This window comes from Choloepus didactylus, chromosome 8 (assembly GCF_015220235.1).
Source record: "Choloepus didactylus isolate mChoDid1 chromosome 8, mChoDid1.pri, whole genome shotgun sequence".
Classification (NCBI taxonomy): domain Eukaryota; kingdom Metazoa; phylum Chordata; class Mammalia; order Pilosa; family Megalonychidae; genus Choloepus; species Choloepus didactylus.
In genome coordinates this window covers 116613047-116636207 of record NC_051314.1, presented here as the reverse complement: position 1 = coordinate 116636207, position 23161 = coordinate 116613047, and the positions used below count along the sequence as shown (strand labels likewise).

General features: G+C 38.0%; 1 protein-coding gene across 2 annotated transcripts; it reads left to right on the top strand.

Moving 5' to 3' along the window:
* The first annotated feature begins 3314 nt into the window (after positions 1-3314).
* MGST1 (microsomal glutathione S-transferase 1) lies at positions 3315-19060 on the top strand. 2 transcript variants are annotated; one of them, XM_037847581.1, is made up of 5 exons: positions 3398-3468; positions 3622-3666; positions 8713-8867; positions 11642-11736; positions 18802-19060. In XM_037847581.1, the coding sequence occupies exons 3-5, from the start codon at positions 8742-8744 to the stop codon at positions 19046-19048; spliced, it is 468 nt and encodes a 155-aa protein (XP_037703509.1). In that variant the 5' UTR covers positions 3398-3468; positions 3622-3666; positions 8713-8741; the 3' UTR covers positions 19049-19060. The 2 variants fall into 2 exon arrangements, with proteins under 2 accessions (XP_037703510.1, XP_037703509.1); XM_037847582.1 differs by lacking the exon at positions 3622-3666 and having other exon boundaries at positions 3315-3468; positions 18802-19048.
* The last annotated feature ends 4101 nt before the right edge of the window (positions 19061-23161 follow it).

Here is a 23161-nt window from a genome sequence, read left to right as displayed (position 1 = left end):
TCCATAAACTAGACAAAGTGGAGTGTGGTCCTTATGGCTTTCCCAATCCCATTGTCACTCCTCATAAGCTACATTTTTATACAACTGTCTTCGAGATTCATGGGTTCTGGGTTGTAGTTTGATAGTTTCAGGTATCCACCACCAGCTACCCCAATTCTTTAGAACCTAAAAAGGGTTGTCTAAAGTGTGCATAAGAGTGCCCACCAGAGTGACCTCTCGGCTCCTTTTGGAATCTCTCTGCCACTGAAGCTTATTTCATTTCCTTTCACATCCCCCTTTTGGTCAAGAAGATGTTCTCCGTCCCACGATGCCAGGTCTACATTCCTCCCCGGGAGTCGTATTCCACGTTGCCAGGGAGATTCACTCCCCTGGGTGTCTGATCCCACGTAGGGGGGAGGGCAGTGATTTCACCTTTCAAGTTGGCTTAGCTAGAGAGACAGGGCCACATCTGAGCAACAAAGAGGCATTCGGGAGGAGGCTCTTAGGCACAACCATAGGGAGGCCTAGCCTCTCCTTTGCAGCAACTCAGACAGAATAATTTAGTGGTGGTAGCAATCCTTTCTGAGATTTCTTTTTTGTTTGTTCAAAAGGCAGCCACTGCTAGACTTTTTTTTTTTGATTGTGAACTTTAACATAAATACATGACAGTGATAACTTTCAAAGTATGATTTCACAAGTAGTTAGAGAGCAAATTTCAAAGAATGTCATTGGTCACAGTTACAGAACTTCAGCCATTTCCACTATTGTAAAATATAACATCCATACAGGAAAGTGTCAACTCTCGATGAACTGCTCAACAAGCAGTTATACAGGTAATTTCAAAAATTGTTTTCGGTTACAGTTCCACAGTCTCATCCCTTTCCTACTATGTAATACAAGGTATATACAGAAAGGTGAAGACCTTCAAGGTACAATTCAGCAAGCAGCTATAGAGCAAATCCCAAAGGATGTTATAGGTTACAGTTCTACCATGTCATTTACCTCCTTCTAGCCATTCCAACACCCCAGCATCCAAAAATATATAGGTAATTATATAAGATTTCAATATTCATAGACCTTTATTCAATCTTATCTTGTTTGTTGCTACCCCTTCCTCTCACTTAATCTCTTTCTCCCTCTTCAGGGGTGTCTAGGCAGTGAGCACCCTAACTTTTTCATATTGAAAGGGGGTGTCAACAGTATGGGGAAGGGGCTGCATCTGATAGTTGATCTTAAAGAGGCTGTTGTGTCTGGGTTTTAGGTCTTGTCTGGTATAGGAACACTGGTGGATTTAAGTTTCTGAAAGATAAAACCTAGTGAGTGAATCTTTATTGAATCTCAGATAGGGTCCTAGGTATTTGGGGACTACTTTTGGTAAGGGCATGGCATACTGTGGCCATTTGGGATGTCTACTGCTAGACTTCTAACACTTTATTCTTCCAGATTTTTCTAATTCTCTCCAATAGGCAGCTCCCTTTTCTTTACTGTGGCTTCTTCTCTTTGTTGAATGACCTTTACTCTCCCTACCCTAAGGTAATGACCTTTTAAACTGTTTTAATATTTACTAGGAATTACTCGTCCTGAAGCTTGGACTGGGCTTCCTGAAAGATTTCATTACAGGCTTAAAATGGTGGTGAGAAGGGTTGAAAGTCTGGACTCTTCCCTTTACCCCAATTAAAACAAACTGAATAAAACTTAGTCCCGTAAAAGCATATAATTCGGATGAGTAGAAAGTGTAACTTCTTTCACCACCCTTTTCTTGTTACTTCCCCATCCATACTCCCAATTAGTATTCTCATTTCTAAACTGAAATATTTTCTTCTACAAGTTTAGTGTTGACTGTTTCCTTATTATTTTTTTTTTGGCCTTTGTTCTTTATTAGATTGTAAAGTCCTTGAGGACAACTAATTGATATTATTTCACTTAGTTTCAGATTTTTTATCAAATCAAGTGTCTCAATAAATGTTTATTGACTCAAATTTATTATACCCAAATGCTTATCTTGTACTTAACACATGCCATACATATTGCAAACAGGCAACAGCTGTCTGTGATTTTTTTTATAACAAGCCCTCTGTAAATAATTATTTTATTGATTAGCTAGTAGTTGGAACACAATGTAAAATTAGAGCATTAGATGAATCAGGTGCTCTTTTAAAAAAAAAGAACTGCTGAACTGACATTCTGTTGATCAAATTATTTAAATAATAGCTCTCGTACCTTTTCTGTAATGCTACCCTTAAAATTTGGACTGTATCACCTAATAAATGAAAAAAGTGTCTTTAAGTTATTGTAGAAATAAACTCCTTGGATGGAGCTCAGGATAGCTTTATTTCATCTCAAATTCCGCCCTCTTCTGATTTGTGTTACAGCTGGGTTCCAGTGTACCTTACAGAGAAAGGTGACTAAATATAGTTTTCAAAAGATACAGACTTGAAAATGAAGTACTAATGCCTTCTGATGCTAGACTTTCCAATACTCTTATTGGTATGCTTATGTAGAAATTGCTGTCAGGCACATGATTAATTTCTGCTCCTAAAAGCAAACTGGCTCAAAAAACAGCTAGTCCTGGGGCATCCTTTAAAGCCAAAAGGAGGTAAAATTAGGACAAAAAAGAAGGAAATACAAATATTTTACATGGCCGATGCTAGCTATGACTGAAATATGATCATGAGAAAAGTAATATAGATTGAGAACATAAATCCGTAAAAATTTTTAGAAAAATCCATGGAAGATAGATCCACAAAAATTACTGCAGGTTCTAGGAAATATCTCTAACCAGATATTGGCGCTAGAATAAAACCCTCCCCTAAACGTCCCTGTAAAAAACATACTGCTAATTGTGAAAGGAACTGATCCAATAAACTTTCCTCCAGTTCCATTTTGGATCCTGAACTTGAGGGGACAGAGTGACAAAGCAAATTGTCTAGTATCACAGGTCTGGAATACTATGGGTGATCTTCACTAAACTCTACATTATGTCAGGGCAGAACTTCTAATTAGTTTTTTCCCTAGAAATTTTAATTCTCTATGAAAGCAATTTTTTAATGCTTTCAAAATTCAACTTATTATTAAGATCCTTTAAATTATTTCCAGGGAAATAAAAATTAACCTCCTTTCCCTTCCTTCCCCATTCCCCGTCCTGAAATGTTCAGGTTGCTGTTCTTATGCAATCGCCAGCGTCCCCTCCCCGCTGAAGAGGGGAAATGGCACTTCGGAATGAGGGCGGCTGCAGGCACCAAACAGCAGGGTTTCAAAGAAAGGAGTCGTTAGGAGGCGGTTACTCCAGGACAGAAAAATCAGGCGATTCGGGGGAGGGGCTTGGCGAGGTGCAGACTCTTGCTTTAAGATCTGGAGAGCGAATTAGTGGGAAATTAACGCGGGGGGAGGGGGGCGTGGCCTGGGGCCCGCCCGCGCTGGGAAGACTCTTGCCCGCGCGATCTGCCTTCCCCGGACAGGTTTGCTGTCTTCCTTCTCCTCCGATTCCAAGTACGTGCCCGGGTATAGGCTGTGATAGGGAAGGACATAAAGAGGGCGGCGGGAGGGAAGGAGGAAAGTTGGTGGCGGATGTAAGACTTGAGAGGTCCCTGCCAGCCTGAAAGTTCTTTGCTCCGTTTAAGCTGCTAAACGTTTGCTTTTCAGTCTCTCATTTCTTTGAAAGGGACCTGTGTTCCTGCCTCCTTCTAGGTAAGTTTACCCATTTGTCAAACGTCAAGAATGAAACTTGAGAGAATATGTGTTTCATGTTTAAATCATGATTTAATGGCTTTGTATTTTCAAGCCAAAGAGTAGCATGCAGTTTGAAAAGTTTCCTTGAACTTTTGGGGAATACAAAGTGCTTGCAAGTTGTAGTAGTGTATGAAGTCGCTGTGGTTTAAGAAGTTTCTTTTCACCCCGAGGTTGTAAAATCCTGCAGCAGCTCTGTTTCACAGACGCGTGCCTACTGAAAAGCAGGGCTTGCTCCTGTCCGTTCATTTTGATGGGCAGGAGAAACTTGAGGGAGTTTAAAAATAAGAGTAGCAATAATAATGATGATGGTAGACAAAGTGCAGGAGGCTGTGGCTTAGACCCTGTGCTATTAGCATAGGGAGATGACGGGAGAGCTAAGGAAGGAACTCCTCGGGAGGCTTGTAGGTCCCCTCCTACCTCTCTCTTCTGGGAAAGGAAGCACGTGGGAAGAGTGGGGAAGGGATCCTTTTTTGGGAGTTGAGGCCTCAGTAGTGTTTGCTATTGCTGGACTGGGGCAGTGGAGAGAGGGTCCAATCAGGTCCTCCGGTCCCCTGCTGCTTTTGGTTCTGGTAGTGTGAGCCACACTTTTATTTTCTCCCTTTCCCTCTCCCTGCTTTCTCTCCAAGTCACTGATCATTGGGCTGCAATCAAGCATTGTTGGATGGCCTCCAGATGGAAACTGCCAGGGCTCCAGGTTAAGGGCATTTAAGCCAGTCAAGCCTCAAGGTCTCTCGGCTCTAGCCTGCTGTGAATACACACTAGACTTACATTGGCGTTCGCTGGAGGCGTGCTACCCTGCACCTGAGGGGGGTGTTGGGCTTCAGTGTCCTTTGTGCTTCTCAAAATAAGGTCTATGTGTGGGGGCCAACTTTGGTTCTTTTAAAATGGCGAATCATTTTCAGTCCAAATTCGAATGTAGCTCTCTGAGGCAGAGAAGTAAATATTTTGTAAGGGTTTTTTTAGGGTGGAGTTTATTAATCCCTTGTGCTGGGAAGGATCAGCACAAGCCCCTGAAACAGCCTCAGGCCACCACACCCCCCAAACCTAACAACACTCTCCTCCCCAACCCCTGCGCTCTTTAAACAAAACTGCTTAGGAAGTCCAATTTGTGGTTACCACAGTCCCTTCAGGAAATTCTAGATAGGATCAATTTAAACAGCAACATGATCACTAAATTCTCATTTCTTATTATCTCGTTTTGGAGTGTTCTGGTGGCTTCAGGAAGTACCAAGTTGCAGAGTCATGGCCTTGGGGATCTGTGCCCAGGTTTTCATTGTGTTTCACAACATTAATCTGGAGAGGTCACGTCGAGCTGAGGAGTAGAGAACTTTGCTCTTTTTTGTCTAAAGCCTGCACAGTGAAGGGGAGGATTTCTCAATCAGCAGTTGAAGATTCTGCATTGATAGATACTAATTGGGGGTGGGGGTGGGGGAGCAAGACAGAAATGGGGTTTCACAGGAAGAGGCCTAGAAGATCAGAACACTCCAGAATTCTTAGCCTAGTTGGGCAATTGCTCCCACGTTTATCTGAGAAACCTGCATTGCAGTCTTGTTCCCGACACTGTGAACTTGAGTCCAATTATTCACTCTAACTTCTCTGGGCCTCAGTCTCCTTATAAGGAGGAAATGATTATTTGTTCTAACTTACAGCTTTCAGATCAGGGGAGATAAAATAGGTGAAAGTTTTTTGAAAACTTTAAAATTGTATAGTCAGGGCCTAGAACAGTGCTTAAACAGTAAGAGCTTAATGCGTATTTATTTATTAACCACTTATAATGTCCCAGTGCTGCTACAGCAGTATGCATATAATAACTCATTTAATCCTCACAAGAATCCTGTGAGGTAGGAACTATTATTAACCTGATATCCCAGGTAAGGTCACTGGGTCCCAGAGAAGTTAAATAACCGCTGAAAAGGAGCAGAGTCGAGATCCTGCATGGGATCTAGTGCCTGAGCCCCTGCATTCCAACCAGTGTTCCACCACTCTGCTCTGCATCCTCCTAAGAGGCAGTTAATGCCCTCTGCATCCGGGGACTGAGCCCTGGTCTCTGGTGAGACAGTAGAGATATTCACTCCTCTTCCAACCAAGGAATGGGTAATAAAATGAACAAACCACTGTACTAATCTAATCTGTCGCTGTAATACTTTATTTTCTATAATTCATAACTGGGTTTCATATTTTTCTCCATTTACTTTTCTTGGATTATTTCTACCTCATTCCTAGAATACTCAAAACACTTAACATTTTACCCTCTTAATTATTATTGCTGTTTCACTGTTCTCCTCTCTCCTGGTAACCTTTCTTAGTAAAAGGCTTTTAGTAATTTTGTCTTTGCCAGCAGTGCCCCATCATGATAGGGTTTGAGCTGTGTGCAGCAGGCTCATGGTGACTTATTGACAAATCAGCTTGGAAAAAAACAGTGTGAACCAACATCACCTTAATCCATGCTATATATGATCCCTATTTCTTAATACTCTCACTTTTACTACTTCCCAGCCCTTGGCACTAGGTAGTGGAAGGGCTGATTAATGGACCTTTAGGGCATGGTATCAGAAACTCATTGTCTGCCCCTCTCCAGCTACATTCTTGGTGATAGAGAAACTTTCTTTTGCAGGGTGCGCTTACCTTGTTTTGTTCACGTTTAAAGAAAAAGCCTTCCACTGCCCTTTCCCCTAATGGCTGACATCTTTGTGTTCTTTTCCCACCAACAGTTCTAGAAGGCTTCCACTTTTCCACTAACTTTTCAATAGTTAGTTTCATTGGGGGAAAAATTCTTGTGACTTTTGTACTGTTACTAAATAAATTTCATTCTGGGAACATTAGTACAGACCTGCAGACACTGTTGTAGTTTTTGTTATTATTAAATAGCAACACTTTTACTTGATAAATCTTTTTTGACTTTTTGAAGAAATGATCATCCCTGCTTTGTTTCTTTAGATCTCAGTCAAGAGGCATGGGGCATAGGGATCCTTTATAAACTAATTCCTTTACATGAGTTCCGAAGGATGGTGAGCTTATTCATGACTTTCACCCTCTCCCCACCCCCAGTAATTCGAGAACAAGAGCTAATACAGTAAATGTTACTGAAAGTATTATCTTGTACTTCGAAAGTATCTAACATACAGTGTTTTCAAGATTACTGACTGGTGGGGGTGAACTCATTTGCTATCATATATGTTTACTTTTGTAACTAGAATATCTGCTTAAATCCCAGGAGGACATTTTTAGCCTAAGCACATAAATAGCCTAAGCAAATAAAAATAGAGGTTTCATTAAGAAGCTTTGGTTTCTTTATCTGCACAATGGGAATAATAATACCTACCTCATGGCGTAAATCGAAGATAACAGGTGGAAGAGGCACCCAGCACACTGCGAGCCACAGAGCATTCAATCTAAGTTAGGTGAATCAGAATTAAGGAGTTTATAGTCTCTTGAAGGAGATAGTGTAATTGTCGTTTCTGCATGGGCTTTTTGTGTCCCAGCTTGGCCATTTAACATCTCTGATTTCCATTTTCTTCATCTTCGAAATAGATCTAGTTATGAGGGATATATTATGTTTATTTGGATTGTGTAAGGTAATATGCATAAAATATATGACATAATTGGATGCATGGCAAACTTTTATAAAATTATATATATATACATATATATGATTTGTATCATCAACAGAAATGTAGACAACTAACTAGATGGTAGGTAGCAAAGTATAGAAAGACATGAGATATAGATTTTTGGTAGATGGACACAATGATCAGAATTTGATAGATGCCGGGTGAGTTGTAAAGACAAGAACGGACAACGTCTAGAAGAGAAAGCACCCCAAGCTAAGCAGATTAAATAGCCTGTAAGCTTGGTAAGAGAAAAGATATGTAAGAAAAGATAGAAGAAGCAGACAGCAGGACTGGTATGAGAATAAGAAGTTGCAAAGAATGACTATCAAATAGGATAGGGAAGTTAAATTTTAAGCCTTACTCTAAATTCCTACCCACTTTGACTTTACCATCACCAGTATGGCAGTGAGGTCTTACCTTGCCTCCTGATAATATTCCCAGGTACTTTGAACTCCAGACTCAAAGAGTTACACTGAATTTACCCTTGATGGCATTGAGATGGATGTAAATATGGAATGTGTAAGATGGATGTAAATATGGAATGTGTAATAACCTGAAGAGTCATATAAAGCTAATCTTCCTTCCTCTGTTCTTTCTATGAATGTTGTGTTGGCAAGCCTATTATTTTTATGTTTGCATTATCCTGCTCCTTCCTTACCTGTGTTGGTGTTAATGATGATCATGATAAGTATTTAATAAACCATATTGAGGGTTTTTCATGGGCCAGTCATGCTATGCATATTCCACATGTTATTGCAATTAAATCCTGACAACAATTCAATATATTAGGAGCTATTACTATTCCCATCTTATAAATTTGTCCTACAGGGTTAAATCCCACAACCAAAATTAAAAACCCAGTGGTAGTTCTGAAATTCAAACATTGAAGCCTGAGATCTTGCATACTACTGAAATGACAAAGTTATAAGTTGGGTTTCTAAACTAGGACTAATTTAGATCTTAGGCATTTCTAATATAACATCGATGGTACTGACTACTATGTACAGTTTGATTTTTCTAGAGAGATGAATCTATACCCTCTGGTCTTTTGTGTCCTAACTGTGGTTCTTCTTGATGCAAAAATTTGACTTGTCTATTCAGTCTATCTTAGAATATTTTTTTCTATTTATTTTTGCTTGTAATACCCCTTTATTTTCATTCAGTGCTTGTTTAGATGTCTTCAGGCTTAATGACATACAATTAGAGAAAACGTAGTTCTGGTTATTTTAGAAATTGTCAACATTAACTGCCATTTCTTCTACAAATAGCCCAAGAGATTTGGAAAACATTATGGTTATTTGATGCTGCAATGTGATCACACCAGGTGAACATTGAACGTTATTTGGGTATCTGTGTCTGTTTTTTTTTCCCATTTTGTCAATTTTTTTTTTAGGATTCCAGACCAAAATTGAAAAAAAAAAAATGGTTGACCTCACCCAGCTAAAGGAGAATGAAGTATTCATGGCCTTTGCCTCCTATGCAACAGTTATTCTTTCAAAAATGATGTTAATGAGTGTTATAACTGCATTCCATAGAATGTCAAGAAAGGTAAGAAATGTGGAGACAATATTTTCTTACCTTCAAAAGTTGGAATTCTGGAAAGCAATTTTCTTAATATACTTCTTTTTTTTTTTTTTTTTTTTTTTTGTGAAACAGTAACATTGTTTAGTACTGCAAATGAAGTATGCAGTCATTTAGTGCAGCTAGATCTGATATATTTATGGAATGGTTGCTCTCCCTCAGAAACTAGCAAATGTTTTTTTGTATGTGTGTGTGTTCTTTCTCCCCCCATGGTGGCTTTCACCTTTTGTCATGCTGCTTAATATATTAGATCTCTGGGGTATCAAAGTTTTCAATGAAACTTTCTGTGATTTTGGAGTCAATTTTGCCATTTAGTTTAGAAAATTGTCATTTTCCAGACAGTTAACTGGTGTTTTCAGCTCTATTACAGGTAAAGGGCATGATTTGGGGGCATCAGGAAAAAAAAAACAAAAAAAGGTGGAGAATTAAAGTTCATATTCCCATAGCAGAGCCTCTTATGATAGCAACAAGCCACTTGAATTTTGTGTACTTCCTGCTTCTTAAGTGGATAATATTTCTATGAAACTGTATAATGCTTTTTTAAAAGTTAGAGACAAGGAGAAGGTGCTAGAATGATTTTTGAAGCACGTATCCTGTATTTGAACAGTTCATGATTCAGTGAAGATTAGTAGAGCAAAGCTGCCTTGACAAAGTTAAAAGATTTTCCTTGATGCAGTCCCTGTACCCTTTCAGCAATTTGTATTTCTCTCTTAATGCCTGTACTGAGTGTTTGTCCTCCAGAGCCTTTCTTTTATTTAAAGGTCACAGTGTTCCCCAAGGTATTTCCTAGTTATTGTCTCAGAATGTAATTCTTTCCCAAAGATATTTGCATTTTAATTGGGCACATATCCACGTGTTTATCTCTAATAGAATCATCTCCTAGTGGTGTAATATGTTGAAACAACTATCTACAAAGTGGCTGTCTACTATCAGGTTCACACTGTCCTCTGGAAATGTAATGACACTGAGAATAGCGGAAATGTACTCAGTCTAGAAAAGGAGAAGGGAATTTGAATCCGTGGAGTGCCAGTGATGTGTGCCAGGGGCTATGGTGCTTTTTGTATGTTTTAGATCACTGAATCATTTTATATAGTCTGCACAACCATCCTGTGAGATGAGGATTATTTTCCCTATTTTACAGATGAGGAAACTGAAACTCAAAGAGGTTAAGTAACTTACCCAAGGTTGTACTTCAGTAAAGTGTGAGGCTGAGATTCAAATTCAGATTGGTTTGAAACCAACTCTCATGCACTTTACATTATAATAAATTTTATTTATTCAAAATATGTTATTGAACATCTAATATGTGCCAGGTATTTATTTAGGTGCTAGGAATACTGTGATGAAGAAGACAGATAGACCTGACCTCAAGAGCTGATGCTATCACATCCCTTCCCATCACTTCTCCTCAACATCTTTTCCTGTATTAAATGCTCATATCACATTAAGAAAAATATTATAATATTTATAAGATTTTTAAGCTTAAAGCTAATTTTATAGTTTGTTTTTTTCCTTATTATAAATTACTAAACAGCAGAATACACTTAAATATTTTTAAAATACACTTTTCAAATTTCAAAGGAAGGGGGAATAATTTCAGATGACATAATAATTGCAGGAAGGGGTACATGAACATACCCCTAGAACGTGTACTTGTTATTCATAGGAATGCAGTTCAGCTTCTTAAGTTTCACACATTATTAACCCAAGGTTTTATCCGGTGTGAGAAAAGAAAAATAGGTACACATTGTGTATTGGTCATGGTTATCCCTGAAACAGGACTGACAGAAGAGATGGATGGATAGATGGATGGATGGATGGATGGATGGATGGATGGATGGATGGATGGCTGGCTGAATGGATGGATTGTTAGATGGAGGAATATAATATTATGAGATTTATAATAGGAATTGGCACATACAACTGGGGATTGGCAAGTCTGGATACCGTAGAGAAGGCTACAATTTGGGAACTATGATAAAGGTTTCAGTGAATTCCCTGGAAGAGGTTGGCTGGTTGAAGGAGAGAGAGAAATTCTTCTTTCTGCTGAAATCATCAGTTCTCTCTTTAAGGACTTCAACTGATTGGATGACACTTCTCTCATCGGTAAAGGCAGTCTTCATAGTTGATTGTAGATGTAATCAGCCATAGATGCAATCAGCTGACTAATGATTTAAATTCATGGAAAACTCTCACAGTAACAGTCTGGCCAGTGCTTTCGTGACCAAACAACTGAACCTCATAACTCAGCCAAGGTGACACATGAACTTAACCATCACACATATCCTAGAAAAGGACAGATTTCTTTCCCACCCCTTCCTCTTCTATGCCTCTCCCCTCTTTTCTACTTTCCTTGACAAATAAACTAATTATTTTCAGATGAGTCAATCAGTTGGAAATGTCCTTGCCCTTGAGGGAAGTGTTTCAACAGCACTATCACAATAATGATAATCAATGACATCTTGGAATTATACCTTCTCTGTTTTTGCTTCTTTTACACTGTTTTATACATTAGTTTTTATTTAAGTTCTTATTTTTATTTTTCTTTGATTCTTTTATTTTGCATTGTTAATTTAAAAAAATCATGTTTAAACTATAGATACTCTCCTCTCCTCCTGTACTTGGCCTATTGCTTCAAATTTTCTTTCCATAAGGACCAATCTGGATGCCTATATTTCTTCTGTTAAAATGCAGATAACTCATACCCCATTGTTAGTGACTTTTCTTGGTGTTTGGAATAGGTTTTTGCCAACCCAGAAGACTGCGCATCCTTTGGCAAAGGAGAAAATGCCAAGAAGTTTCTAAGGACAGACGACACAGTGGAACGTGTACGAAGGTAAGCCACTGTCTCCTGAAATCGTTTCCTTTAGCAAGAATTTTGGTCAGGGATATCAGTGAGGAGGTTAGGGCCTTGCAAATGAAAGGAAAAAATATCAGTTATCTTACTCCATAATAATTGCAGATGAATTAGGGATCCAGAAGTCTTCAGGTATCACTGCAATTGCACATACTGCCAAATTCGCCGTATTTTTGTGTCCACTTTGTTGGGGTTATTGACTTTCCTCTATATAGGGATGTATCAAAAGTAATGGCAGGCAGGAAGAAAAACAGGGAGGGAAGCTTCTTTCAATTTTATTAGCTTTTTCTGGAGGTCCTTTTGCCTAGGATTCAAAATATGAAAGTTGACACTGGAGAGGTAGGGAAATCTCTCTGTCCCTCTCTCTCTCCTTTGTAGATATTATGGTTACTATGTTGGGAACTCAGTAAACAGTAACATCAATAAGTCAAGAAACTGTCTCCTCCTAACAATACAATTAATATGCTGTTTTTAAAGCACATTGAATTCTAGTTCTGGAGGTATATTTCTTAATCTTTGTCAAAGAAAATCATGTAAAGTTCAAATGTTTTTATATATTTTCGAGATTCCATTGCCAATGCGTTAGTTACCTTTTTCTAACCTATGAAATATCAAAATTCTATACCGTCTTCCCATTTATATTTTCTAATGCTCATGCAAACCATGGTGCAATTCTAGGTATTTTCCAAGGAATGAATAATTGTGTAAAATTAAAGGATCAGTGAAGGATTTTTATAGCTATAATTAAACATAAAGATATTTGGTTTTGTAGTGGATAGTTAAGATAAGAAATATAAGTGTATTTGAATAGACTTCCTCATTTGGTGAGTGTGAATAGATAGTGAAATGGAGACTGAAGAAAAAGAGTTTTACTTCTGTAATTCAGATATTAGCTAGATCTCTAGTCCCTTTAGCATCTAGATCATATTTACGTTGTCCCTTTAGCATCTATATCATATTTACATTGACCCTTTTTCAATTCCCTGGAAAAGTCTGAAGCCTTTCCCCAAATTTCTGCAGATTCCCTGATGATTTCTTGTCTCAAGGTTAAGTCTGGATCTGGATGTTTTCCATGTTGTTCATTTTGTTATACTAGATTTAAACTCAGCCCTTTACTCAATTCCCATCATACATCAACTAAAAAGAAATGTGGATAAAATAGACTTGACTAAATTGAGGTAGGAATCGGTAAAGAGGAGATTACACTATGGCAACACAAGCATTTCACGTTGTACGTTGGACCTCTGTGCTTCTCATGTCCTTCAGCATCTCGCTCTAGGTGTTTCAGTTTGCTAAACCTGCCAGAATGCAATATACCAGAAATGCGTTGGCATTTTCAAAGGGGATTTATTATTTCTAAGGCCATGAAAATGTCCCAGTCAGGGTATCAACAGGACGATACCTTCTCTGAGGAAAGGCCAATGGCATCTGGGTTCCTCTGTCACATGGGAAGGCACGTGGCTGGAGTCTGCTGGTCCTTCTCTCCTGGGTTTAGCTTCTCATTTCTGTGGCTTTCTCTAGAATGTCTTTTGGCTTCTGTCTGAACTCTCTCCAAAATGTCTTTGCCTTTTATCCTCTCATAAAGGACTCTAGTGAAGGATTAAGAGCCACCTTGAATGGGCTGGGTCACATCTCAATTGGAATAGCCTAACCCAAAGGTCCCACCCACAATAGGTTTGCCCCCGCAAGAATGGATTAAAAGAACATGGTCTTTTCTGGGGTACATAACAGATTCAAACCAGCACACTGGGCAATTTGCACTGTGCCCAGCTTTATACCATTGTACTGGCTCCTTTCTCACTCCATGTACTCTTATGCCCTTCCAGGGCATAAATTCACCTTCTTGCTCGTGAAAAACAGTTCTGCCCCAACTTATTTATCAAACAGGAATGTATTTCTTCTAAGAGGAAGCTGTGCTAGATATGAACTTCTGTTCCACTTCGGTTATATACTTGTTAATCTAAGAGTTCTGCTGAGTATATCAACCAGTTTTGAAAATGGATGTGTAAAGAAGATGAATCTAAAATAGCTCCAGGACAAATAATTAGTGTGAATATTTCAAATAGTATGGAGAAGAAATTGCAAATACTATTTATGACGAGAAAGAATAAAAATTAGAAAAGGTATTTGAAGCGAAGTTACCAAAACCACTAAAGAGACGTTATGCTGTTGAAAAATTTTGTCTTGTCCTTTTTTTATTCTAGAGCAGGCTCACGTGCATGATGCTAAACATGACCTGATACTCAGAAGGTTGCTGAGGACTTGAAAGTGCTAACAATTAGACCCTCAGTAGCATTAGTAAGATTAAAAGGAAGATCCATTTAAGTCTGATGTGTGAATGCTTAGCAAGAAAGTATTTTATTTTAGGATTGTAGATTCTATACTTCCTCCCTGCATCCATGGAATTGTATTTTTATATTCCATGAGAATATAAAAAGGTGACGGAGAAGTCAGGCTGTGAACCGCAACTTAACTTTAGTTGATCCCGAGTTCTCCAAGGGGTCAGTGTCCTAGAGGAGGTGCAGCTACTGTGTGCACAGCGCCCCCTGGTGATTACACACTGGCTTTTCAGTGTGGCAAGAGAAGAGAGCGTCTAGTTTTCACTTGTCTTTTTTGAGATCACATTGGCCTTACTGAAAACTTCCTAATAACAACCTTCTTTTGGAGACGCTTTTCAGAGAGAGTTTCCAGAATCTCCGCTTTCCATTTTTAAATTGGATTTTTTCCCCCTGATTACTTCAACATGAAATTGTAACACTGTTACTTCTGGCATATTCCAGCAGTAGGGACAGAAGTGAAAGGTATGCTTTCAGATATGCAATATTGGGTGAATTAATACATACAAATGTGGAAAAATTAATTAAAAATATAAAGTAATATGTGTTGAAATGTCAAGGTAAGTTGCTTAACTTACTTTATTAGAATTTTGGGCAGACAGAAATCAGTGATGGTTGGAAAGCATTTTACGTATTTATTTACTTAACCCTGTCTCACCTTGCTTTAAAAAGAATTCAAGATCACATACATTCAATACAACAAGATAAAAAGCTAGTAGTAAGGCCATCAGGGCAGCTGGAGAAATAAAGGGAGGCACTCAGAAGAAAAGAAGTAAGGCTTAGGTTTGATGCTTAGGGACTGGAGAGATTTTGAACATACTACTTACAAAAGTAGAGAATGCTTCTTTGCTGAGAGTGCTTGATGGAGTCTAGACAACACTCGCTGGGGATTCTGTGAAAGGACTGAAGCAGGCTAAAGATTGAACTATATGACTTTCCTTCTGGCCCCAATATATGAACAAAGTATTGGTTGAGAGGTTATTCTGTATGTATTACTAGCCCTTCTTCTATTGGGAGGTAATAAAAAGCTTTAAGACTGGGTTCCTGCCCTGAAAATAATGCCAAAATTTGTGTAGTAATTAGAGAATGCTAAAAGCAATACTCCAATAGATATTTAGTTGCAGAGTATAGGGTCTAAGTGTCTTAGGGCATTTAGGAATATTGCGTGAAAGAAGCTCTTGAAGGATATTAGTATTTGGAAGAAGGAAGAGGAGAGGAGAGATTATGTCAGTTTGGGAATATTCCTACGTGGGAGTTTGGACACACTGATGGGTGCTAAGAGTGAAGGGATGGGAGGGCTGAGGCTGAGGTAGGAGTCAAGGGTCTGGTGTGAAGCTCCTCTTTTAGTTGGCCAGCCTCTGACAATTCTGAAAGGCATGTACCAACTCTAGTTCAGGTCAAACAGATGCTGAGATTCAAGTGATTCTGATCTGAGGGAGCAGCATGAGCACAGAACAGGGCTGGTGGAACAGTCAGTTACAGAGCAAGTTTGTATCCAGGGCCACCTGTCCCATAGGAGGGAAAAGAATGGGAACATGGAATCGGGATGGGGATTTGGGAGAGGGGACAGGCCCAGGTGGAATGTGGTCATACACAAAGACTGACGGCCATTTGGGAATAGATTTTGATAATGGTCTACAAAGGGCTCTAAAATGAAGGAAGCTGCCAGTGTAGGATGGGCTCTTCCTTTGAGCAGAAGTAAGGGCTACAGCAGAAGGGCACCATTGAACTATGTGCAGGTGCTCATGGAGAGAGCTGGGTATGTGTATGCCAGGGTAGGGTCTGAAAAGAGCATAGAAAAAGGCATCAGCAGAGGAATGAAGGTCTGTTGAAAACAGACCTTACTAGGACAATGAAGAGTGTTAGCTATAAGAACAGTTTGAGGGCTGAGGAAGGAGAAAAAGTATTGAGAAGGAGAGATAAGATAAAGAGAGTGGGAAGCCAGAAAAAAACAGAGGTGCCAGTAAATTTAAAGAAAACTCTGTCCTGACTGTCCTTCCTTCCAGCATTACTGGAGTTCTTTGACCTCTATTGTCCATCATTGTCTTCTCTACTTTATCATTGCATTCTATTTCCCAGTGGTCATAGAAATGGACATCGTTTTCCAAAGTCTCCCCTTTATGGTTTATTCTCCAACTTTTTCTGTCCTTTTGCAATGTTGGGTAGGGGAGCGCTGAAATGCCCTTGGTGTAATTTATGAAGTGGGCCCTTTTTTAGTGGAAAAAGGCATTCCTGTCCTTTACTTCCCACCTTACTCTCAGTAGCTCTTGGGTTATTGCATGAAAGAGAAGAGACAAGAACACTCATACTTTTCTCTTTGTTTTTACTCAGGAACAGGTAGTGCTTTATTTAAGACCTTTCAAACAGTTATTTATCTAGGTTACTGCCCCCTACAGCACATCTTGATGTTGTCATCATTTTTGTTGGGCAACCTGAGAGATTATCCAAGGAAAACAGGAGAAAGGAAAAGAGGGGACGGTAATAGTGATCCTTAATCCGGCAATATGTAATAGTTTTATTTTATGCTAAAAGAGGTGAGCAACTTAAACATAAATATTTTTCATTTGAAACACATATCAATAACAAACTATTAAAATCTCTATTTCTAGTCTAGATTCTAAAGCAGTTTTTAATACTGTAAACTTAAACAGGTACAGAAGATTTTAAAATCAAGCTCTTGTAAAATCTTCAAGTCAATAATAGATGCCATGAATTGGAGGAAAATTTGTGTTAAAACATGCTTTCTGATTTCTTCTAGCTGTGGTATAAAGATAAAATGTAGGAAACATCACTATCTCTTTAATGCCTATCATTTTTGTGTATACTTTGTACTTTGGCTCCATCACAATGAACTACTTCCTTGTGTGATTGGAGGACAGACTGGCTAACATTTAACCCATATTTGAACAGCTAGTTCTGTTCTTTGGATTCTGAGAGAATGAAATTCTTGAATGAAATTGCTGAATTAATTCTTGGTTTGGGTGCAGTAGCAAGGATTCTCCTAATGACCATTTTGTAGGCCAGGAAAGTGAAGAAAGAGTTTTTGGAAAGATCATGACCAAAAGGATTTACTTCCTTTGGGAAGAATTTTTTTTTCTTTGTAGTTGCCTAAATTGCATCTTTTGCCAACAGTTCAGTTTGTTTTTTTAAATTTTATTCTAGTAGTATTATATAAAAGACTTAAAATTTCCCTTTTTAACCACATTCACATATGTAATTCAGTGCTGTTAGTTACATTTGCAATGTTTTGCTACCATCACCACCATCCATTGCCAAAGCTTTACAACCAATCCAAATAGAAATTCTGGAATAGAAATTTAAGCATTATCTCCCATTCCCTACCTCTAACCCAGCTCCTGGTAACCTATATTCTAGATTCTGACTCTATGAGTTTGCTTATTCTGATTATTTCATATAAGTGAGATCACACAATCTTTGTCCTTTTGTGTCTGGCTTATTTCACTCAACCTGATGTCTTCAAGGTTCATCCATGTTGTTGAATGTATCAGAAACTTCATTCCTTTTTAATGCTGAATAATATTCCATTGTAGTTATATACCACATTTTGTTTATCCATTCATCGGTTGATGGACTCTTGGATTGCTTCCATCTTTTGGCAAATGTGAATAATGCCACTATGAACATTGATGTGCAAATACCTGTTCGAGTCCCTGCTTTCAATTCTTTTGGGTATAAACCTAGTAGTGGGATTGCTAGTAGCGGGATTGCCAGATCATGTGGTAATTCTGTATTTAGCTTTCTGGGGAAATGCCAATATGTATTCCATAGCAGCTGCACCATTTTACATTTTCACTAGCAGTGAATGAGTGTTCTATTCCTCCACATCCTGTCCAACACCTGGAATTTTCTGTTTGTTTGTTTTTTTTAATGGTAGTCATTCTAGTGGGTATGAAATGGTACCTCATTGTGGTTTTGATTTGCATTTCCCTAATAGTTAATGACGTTGAGCATCTTTTCATGTGCCTTTTAGCTATTTGTATATCCTCTTTGGAAATATTTCTGTTCAAGACTTTTGCCCATTTTTTAATTGTGTTGTCTTTCACTTTCATGATAAAATCCTTTGATGCACAGAAGTTTTTAATTTTGAGGAGGTCCCATTTATCAGTTTTTTCTTTTGTTGCTTATGCTTTGGTTGTAAAGTCTAAGAAACCATTGCCCAACAAAAGATCCTGAGATGCTTCCCTATGTTTTCTTCTAGGGGTTTTTTAGTCCTTATTTCTTATATTTAGGTTTTTGATCCATTTTGAGTTAATTTTGGATATGGTGTGAGATAGCGGTCCTCCTTCATTCTTTTTCACATGCATATCCAGTTCTCTTAGCACCATTTGTTGAAGAGACTGTGGGAAGAAGAAATTTTATAAGAAGAATCTTAAGTTCTACTGTATGAAACTCAGAAGTAAAAAATGAAGTGAATTTTATTATGTAGATGCAGTTTTGATATTCTAGAAGCTGCAAAATGCCTCTCTGTTGTATGTCAAGATATGCTAAAATTAAAAACAAAAATACTGAGAAATTTTAAGTAAAAGTCAAGTAGGTAAGGAAGCAAGGCAATTGAAGAGAAAATGAATCTTAATCTGCAATTTAAAGATCAAATAACACATATTTAGTTTTGGAAAAGGGAAAAAATGATTAATATTTTTACAGATTTTGAAATTAGTGTCTTTAATAGTCCATCTGTTTTCCACAGAGCCCACCTGAATGACCTTGAAAATATTGTGCCTTTTCTTGGTATTGGCCTTCTGTATTCCCTGAGTGAACCAGATCTCTCTACAGCTCTCCTGCACTTCAGACTCTTTGTTGGAGCACGGATCTTCCATTCAATTGCATATTTGACACCCCTTCCCCAGCCAAATCGAGGTTTGGCTTTTTTTGTTGGATATGGAGTTACTTTGTCAATGGCTTACAGTTTGCTGAAGAATAAATTGTACCTGTAAAGGAGAATCACACAAGTCAATATCTAATTGGTTTTTGTTAAGAATTCTGTGTTTCCAATTTATAATGAATACTTTCTTAGGTTGTAGAAAGGAGAGAAGCAGAGAAATTAAGAAATGGGAAAACCTATTCTGAATATTAGCATCAACAATATCCTTTATTCTTGTTTTATATTTGCAGTGGAAAATTAGCATTATCTTTTGTCTTATTCATAAAGTATTTTATTATAAATTTTGATTATAGTATAATGTGTAACTTTCACTGATTTAATATTTTATAAAGAGTGATTGCAAGTAGGATAAATCCACATTTCTATATTGCTGAAATGAATGTATGAAATAAAGAATTTAAACAATTTTTGGGGTCTCTTTTTCTCAACTTTTTATTTTTAAAAATTTCAAAGCTACAGAAAAGTTGAAAAATATACTGTGAACCTGTATGTACCTTTCACCTGATTCACGAAATGTTAACATTTTGCCACATTTGCTTCATCGCTTACACTCAGCTTTTTTTTTCCTGAATCATTTAAAAGTAAGCTGTGGATATCATGACATTCCATTCAGTACGTATCTCCTACAAACAAGATAATCTTCGCATAACCGCAATACCATTATCACACCCAAGAAATTTTACAATAATATAGCAATATTATCTAATATTGAGAGTCCATATTCAAATTTCCCCAATTTTCCCAATAATTTCCTTTATTTTTGACCCAGAAGTCAAACAAGGATCACATATTGCCTTCTGTTATCATTTCTATTTAGTGTTCATTAAAATGGAACTGTTCTACTTTTTTTGACTTTTGTAACATTGATATTTTCTGAAGAGTACAGACCAGTTGTTTTTTAGAATGACCCTTAATCTGGATTTATTTTGTCAATTATTGTCTTATTCTTAGATTCAGGTTAAATATTTTTGGTGATGTGTGTGCTTCGCATGACAACACATCAAAAGCACCTGACATCAGTTTGCTTATTATTGGTGATGTTAAATTTGATCAGTTTAGGAAATTTATAACAACCAGATTTGTCCATGGTAGAAGTATCTTTTTACCTTTGTAATCATATGTGGGGTGACAAAGTTGAGACTGTGTGTATATCCTTTCCCCACAAATGTTCACCCAATCGTTTTAGCATCTAGTGATGATTCTTTATGAATCCATCGTTGCATTTGTAGTTGCAAGATGGTGATTTTCTAATTCTATCGTCTCTCCTCTAAATATTAACTGTAATTATTTGTAAAGAAAAGCTCCCTGCCTCCCTTTTTCTTTTCTCTTTCTCTTTCTTGAAGTGTCACCAAGGACTATTTATCTAATGTGCTATAATCCATTACCATCACTATAATTTTGATGCTTAGGTTGGCTCATGTTTGGCCAGTGGGAGCCCCAGTCCTGGAATCAGCTGTTTATGCAAGTAGTTCTTTAGAGGGGAATTCATTTAGTAACCAAAATTTGGGTGTTAGATATGCTCATTGCTACTCATTCTAGGCTTTTTCACTGGATATACGTACATATTTGCATCTTATATGTGTGTAAGTGTATAAGTGTATATTTCATATAATATATATTTAATATTTATTTTCCTCATATTTAATATATATATATTATATATATATTTAAAACCGTGACTGCATACTAATACCTGCAATTCACCAAACACCACTGGTGATTCTTAACTTTGGCCAGTCAGTATTTGTATCGCCCTTTTCCCACAGGGAGAACCCTGGTTTTCAGTAACAGCAACACTTTTACTCATTAGTTCTATCCTATAATACAGGCAGGCATAATAATTACAGAACTACCACACCAGGACCACTACAAACTACCAACTACAAACTTCCTACACCAGTTCAAGATCTCTTTATTGTACTTTCTGTCCTTACACTATAACTGATTAAGGTGTCTCGTTAGAGGACTGTCGAAAAGTTATGTATACTATGTGTATATGTGGTTATCAATTTGATGTCCAGTTAGGTTAGTTTGTTTTTCCTTGAAGTATTAAGTCTGCAGCAATTGAAAAGGATGCTGCCATAATTTAAAGTCTCCTTCACCAAGGAATACCTAACTAATTACATGACACACCTGGCTGTAGAGTAAAGTCTTAGCAGTAAGTGATTTTAAACTGTGATGAGACATAGGTGGAGTCGAGATTGTACAGATTATGCTAACCCTATTACCTATGAGATATGACAGGGATGTTCATGTTTCTGTCACTTAATTAGGACTCTTTGAAAGTCAGGGTTGTGTTTTATTTATCTTTATATTTGTATTCAGTTCATGTATACAGACACACACACCCAGTACCACCCCCCATCACCTGTACTAACCATTATGGGTGCTTAGTAATCAGGTGACACTGTTATTTCTTCAAATTTCACCATCTCCCTTAACTGATGTCTTGGTCTTTCTTCTACTCTAAACCAACTCTATCACAATAAGTCAAGATCTTTCTGGAGAAATCAGAAGATATTTATCTGTATTTCTTATAGAGGCCTCATCTAGGGCAGTGACTCATGGGGTTGGATGGTATGGTGGTTTTATCAAAAATCTCTGCAGCAAGTGTGTGTGTGTATATATATATATTTATCACACGTGTAAATATATATGTATGTATATATATTCAAAGCATTGAATTTGTATTATATAGGGCACAAAACCCTATTGATTTGTCACATAGTATACATAAAATAGAATCCTCTTAGCAGGTAGAGATGCTTAAGGTGCACAGATATTTGACTTGGGCATAATGAAGGAAGGGGATGGGTTATGAGCTTTTCATGTATCTCAAGGGGGTCTGTGGTTTTAAAAAGATGAGCAAACCTTATCTAACAATGTCAAATGTTTCAGTCCCTCTCTTTTGAAGGCCCAGAGACTTAATCTGTCAGGGCACAGGTTTGATTAGGTTCTGAGAGGCAGACACATAGGAACCAAAATATAAATGAGACTGGAGTAGAAACCAGAATGGCAGGGAATTTATCAAAACTCAGACTTGTAACTGTTCCATGGCCTGGTTACCTGAATCCTAGGTATCAATCAATTATGCCCCTGAGGCCAAGCTGCTTTGGAAGCTAAATTGTGATCCTTCGTTGATGTTCTCCGAGGGAGCACTGCTAAAGGCACCTAACTTACTCCATGGCCCAATGATCAGCACATTCTTGTAGGCAGGTCTGTGTGGCCAACAAGCGTGCTTGGTGAGCATGAGTTTAGAACAAGGAAAGTAAGATGAATTAAATGTTAAATGCCATTAGACTGAGATAAAGTGATACATCCATTTTAAAATAAAGGTGATCTTATGAGTGGGACTAAAAACACTCAAAATCCATTGTCTTCAGTGCCCCACTTTCATCTCCACACTTGGAGCAGCCTTGCAATCGGGACTTGCGAGGACAAGTTTAATGACTACCAGCCCCTCTCCTCTGCGGGTTCTTAAACAGGAATAGTCAATATTTATCTTGGTATTCTTTTTCTCTGTTTCCTTGGCTATCCAATCTCTCTTTTAAACGAAAAATTCTTCCTTTTGCCATCTTTAAAACACAAAGAGTCTCCCTCTTAGGTCTTACTAACCAGGGAGCTAGTGACTTGACATATGTATATTGTGTTGAGTTGCAAGGTTAACTGTCATAGGCAGATGTATATCCTCTGGTTCCTAGTTGTTAGGGACCTCATAAAACACCCAAAGCACCACTAAGAGCTACTTTCCCACTCCAACATTCGAGATTCTAAGATCAGAAGTGCCCCCAGGCAGTGAGAAGACAGGCATGGAGTTTCTGGTGCCCAAAGGATTAAACTTGAATGCAGAGAGAACCAAGCCTGGAGAACTCTGCATGGATTCTATAAACCATTTACCTGAAGACTCTACTTTATAAATACAAAACGTAAACGTTTTTGAGTTGAGTAGTTGTATCACACTGAGTCTTCATGGAGGCAGATGGGGGGAATTCAGGCGATTTGCCTTGGGAGTCTCTGCAATCCATTTAGAAACAGCAGCACAAAAAATCCTACCATCACCTCCCCCTGCCAGCCTGAAATGTCAGCCCTGTGGGAAGCTGATAGGTGTTCTTGCTATCAGCAGAAGGAGCACCTCTATATTTGTATCTTTCAGAGTCCTTTATTC

Bases quoted from the DNA above. Each gene is read 5' to 3' on its own strand.
- MGST1 (XM_037847581.1), top strand. From the start codon at position 8,742: ATGGTTGACCTCACCCAGCTAAAGGAGAATGAAGTATTCATGGCCTTT. The intron at 8,868-11,641 runs GTAAGAAATGTG...TGTTTGGAATAG, and splicing joins TCCATAGAATGTCAAGAAAG to GTTTTTGCCAACCCAGAAGA. The intron at 11,737-18,801 runs GTAAGCCACTGT...TGTTTTCCACAG, and splicing joins ACAGTGGAACGTGTACGAAG to AGCCCACCTGAATGACCTTG.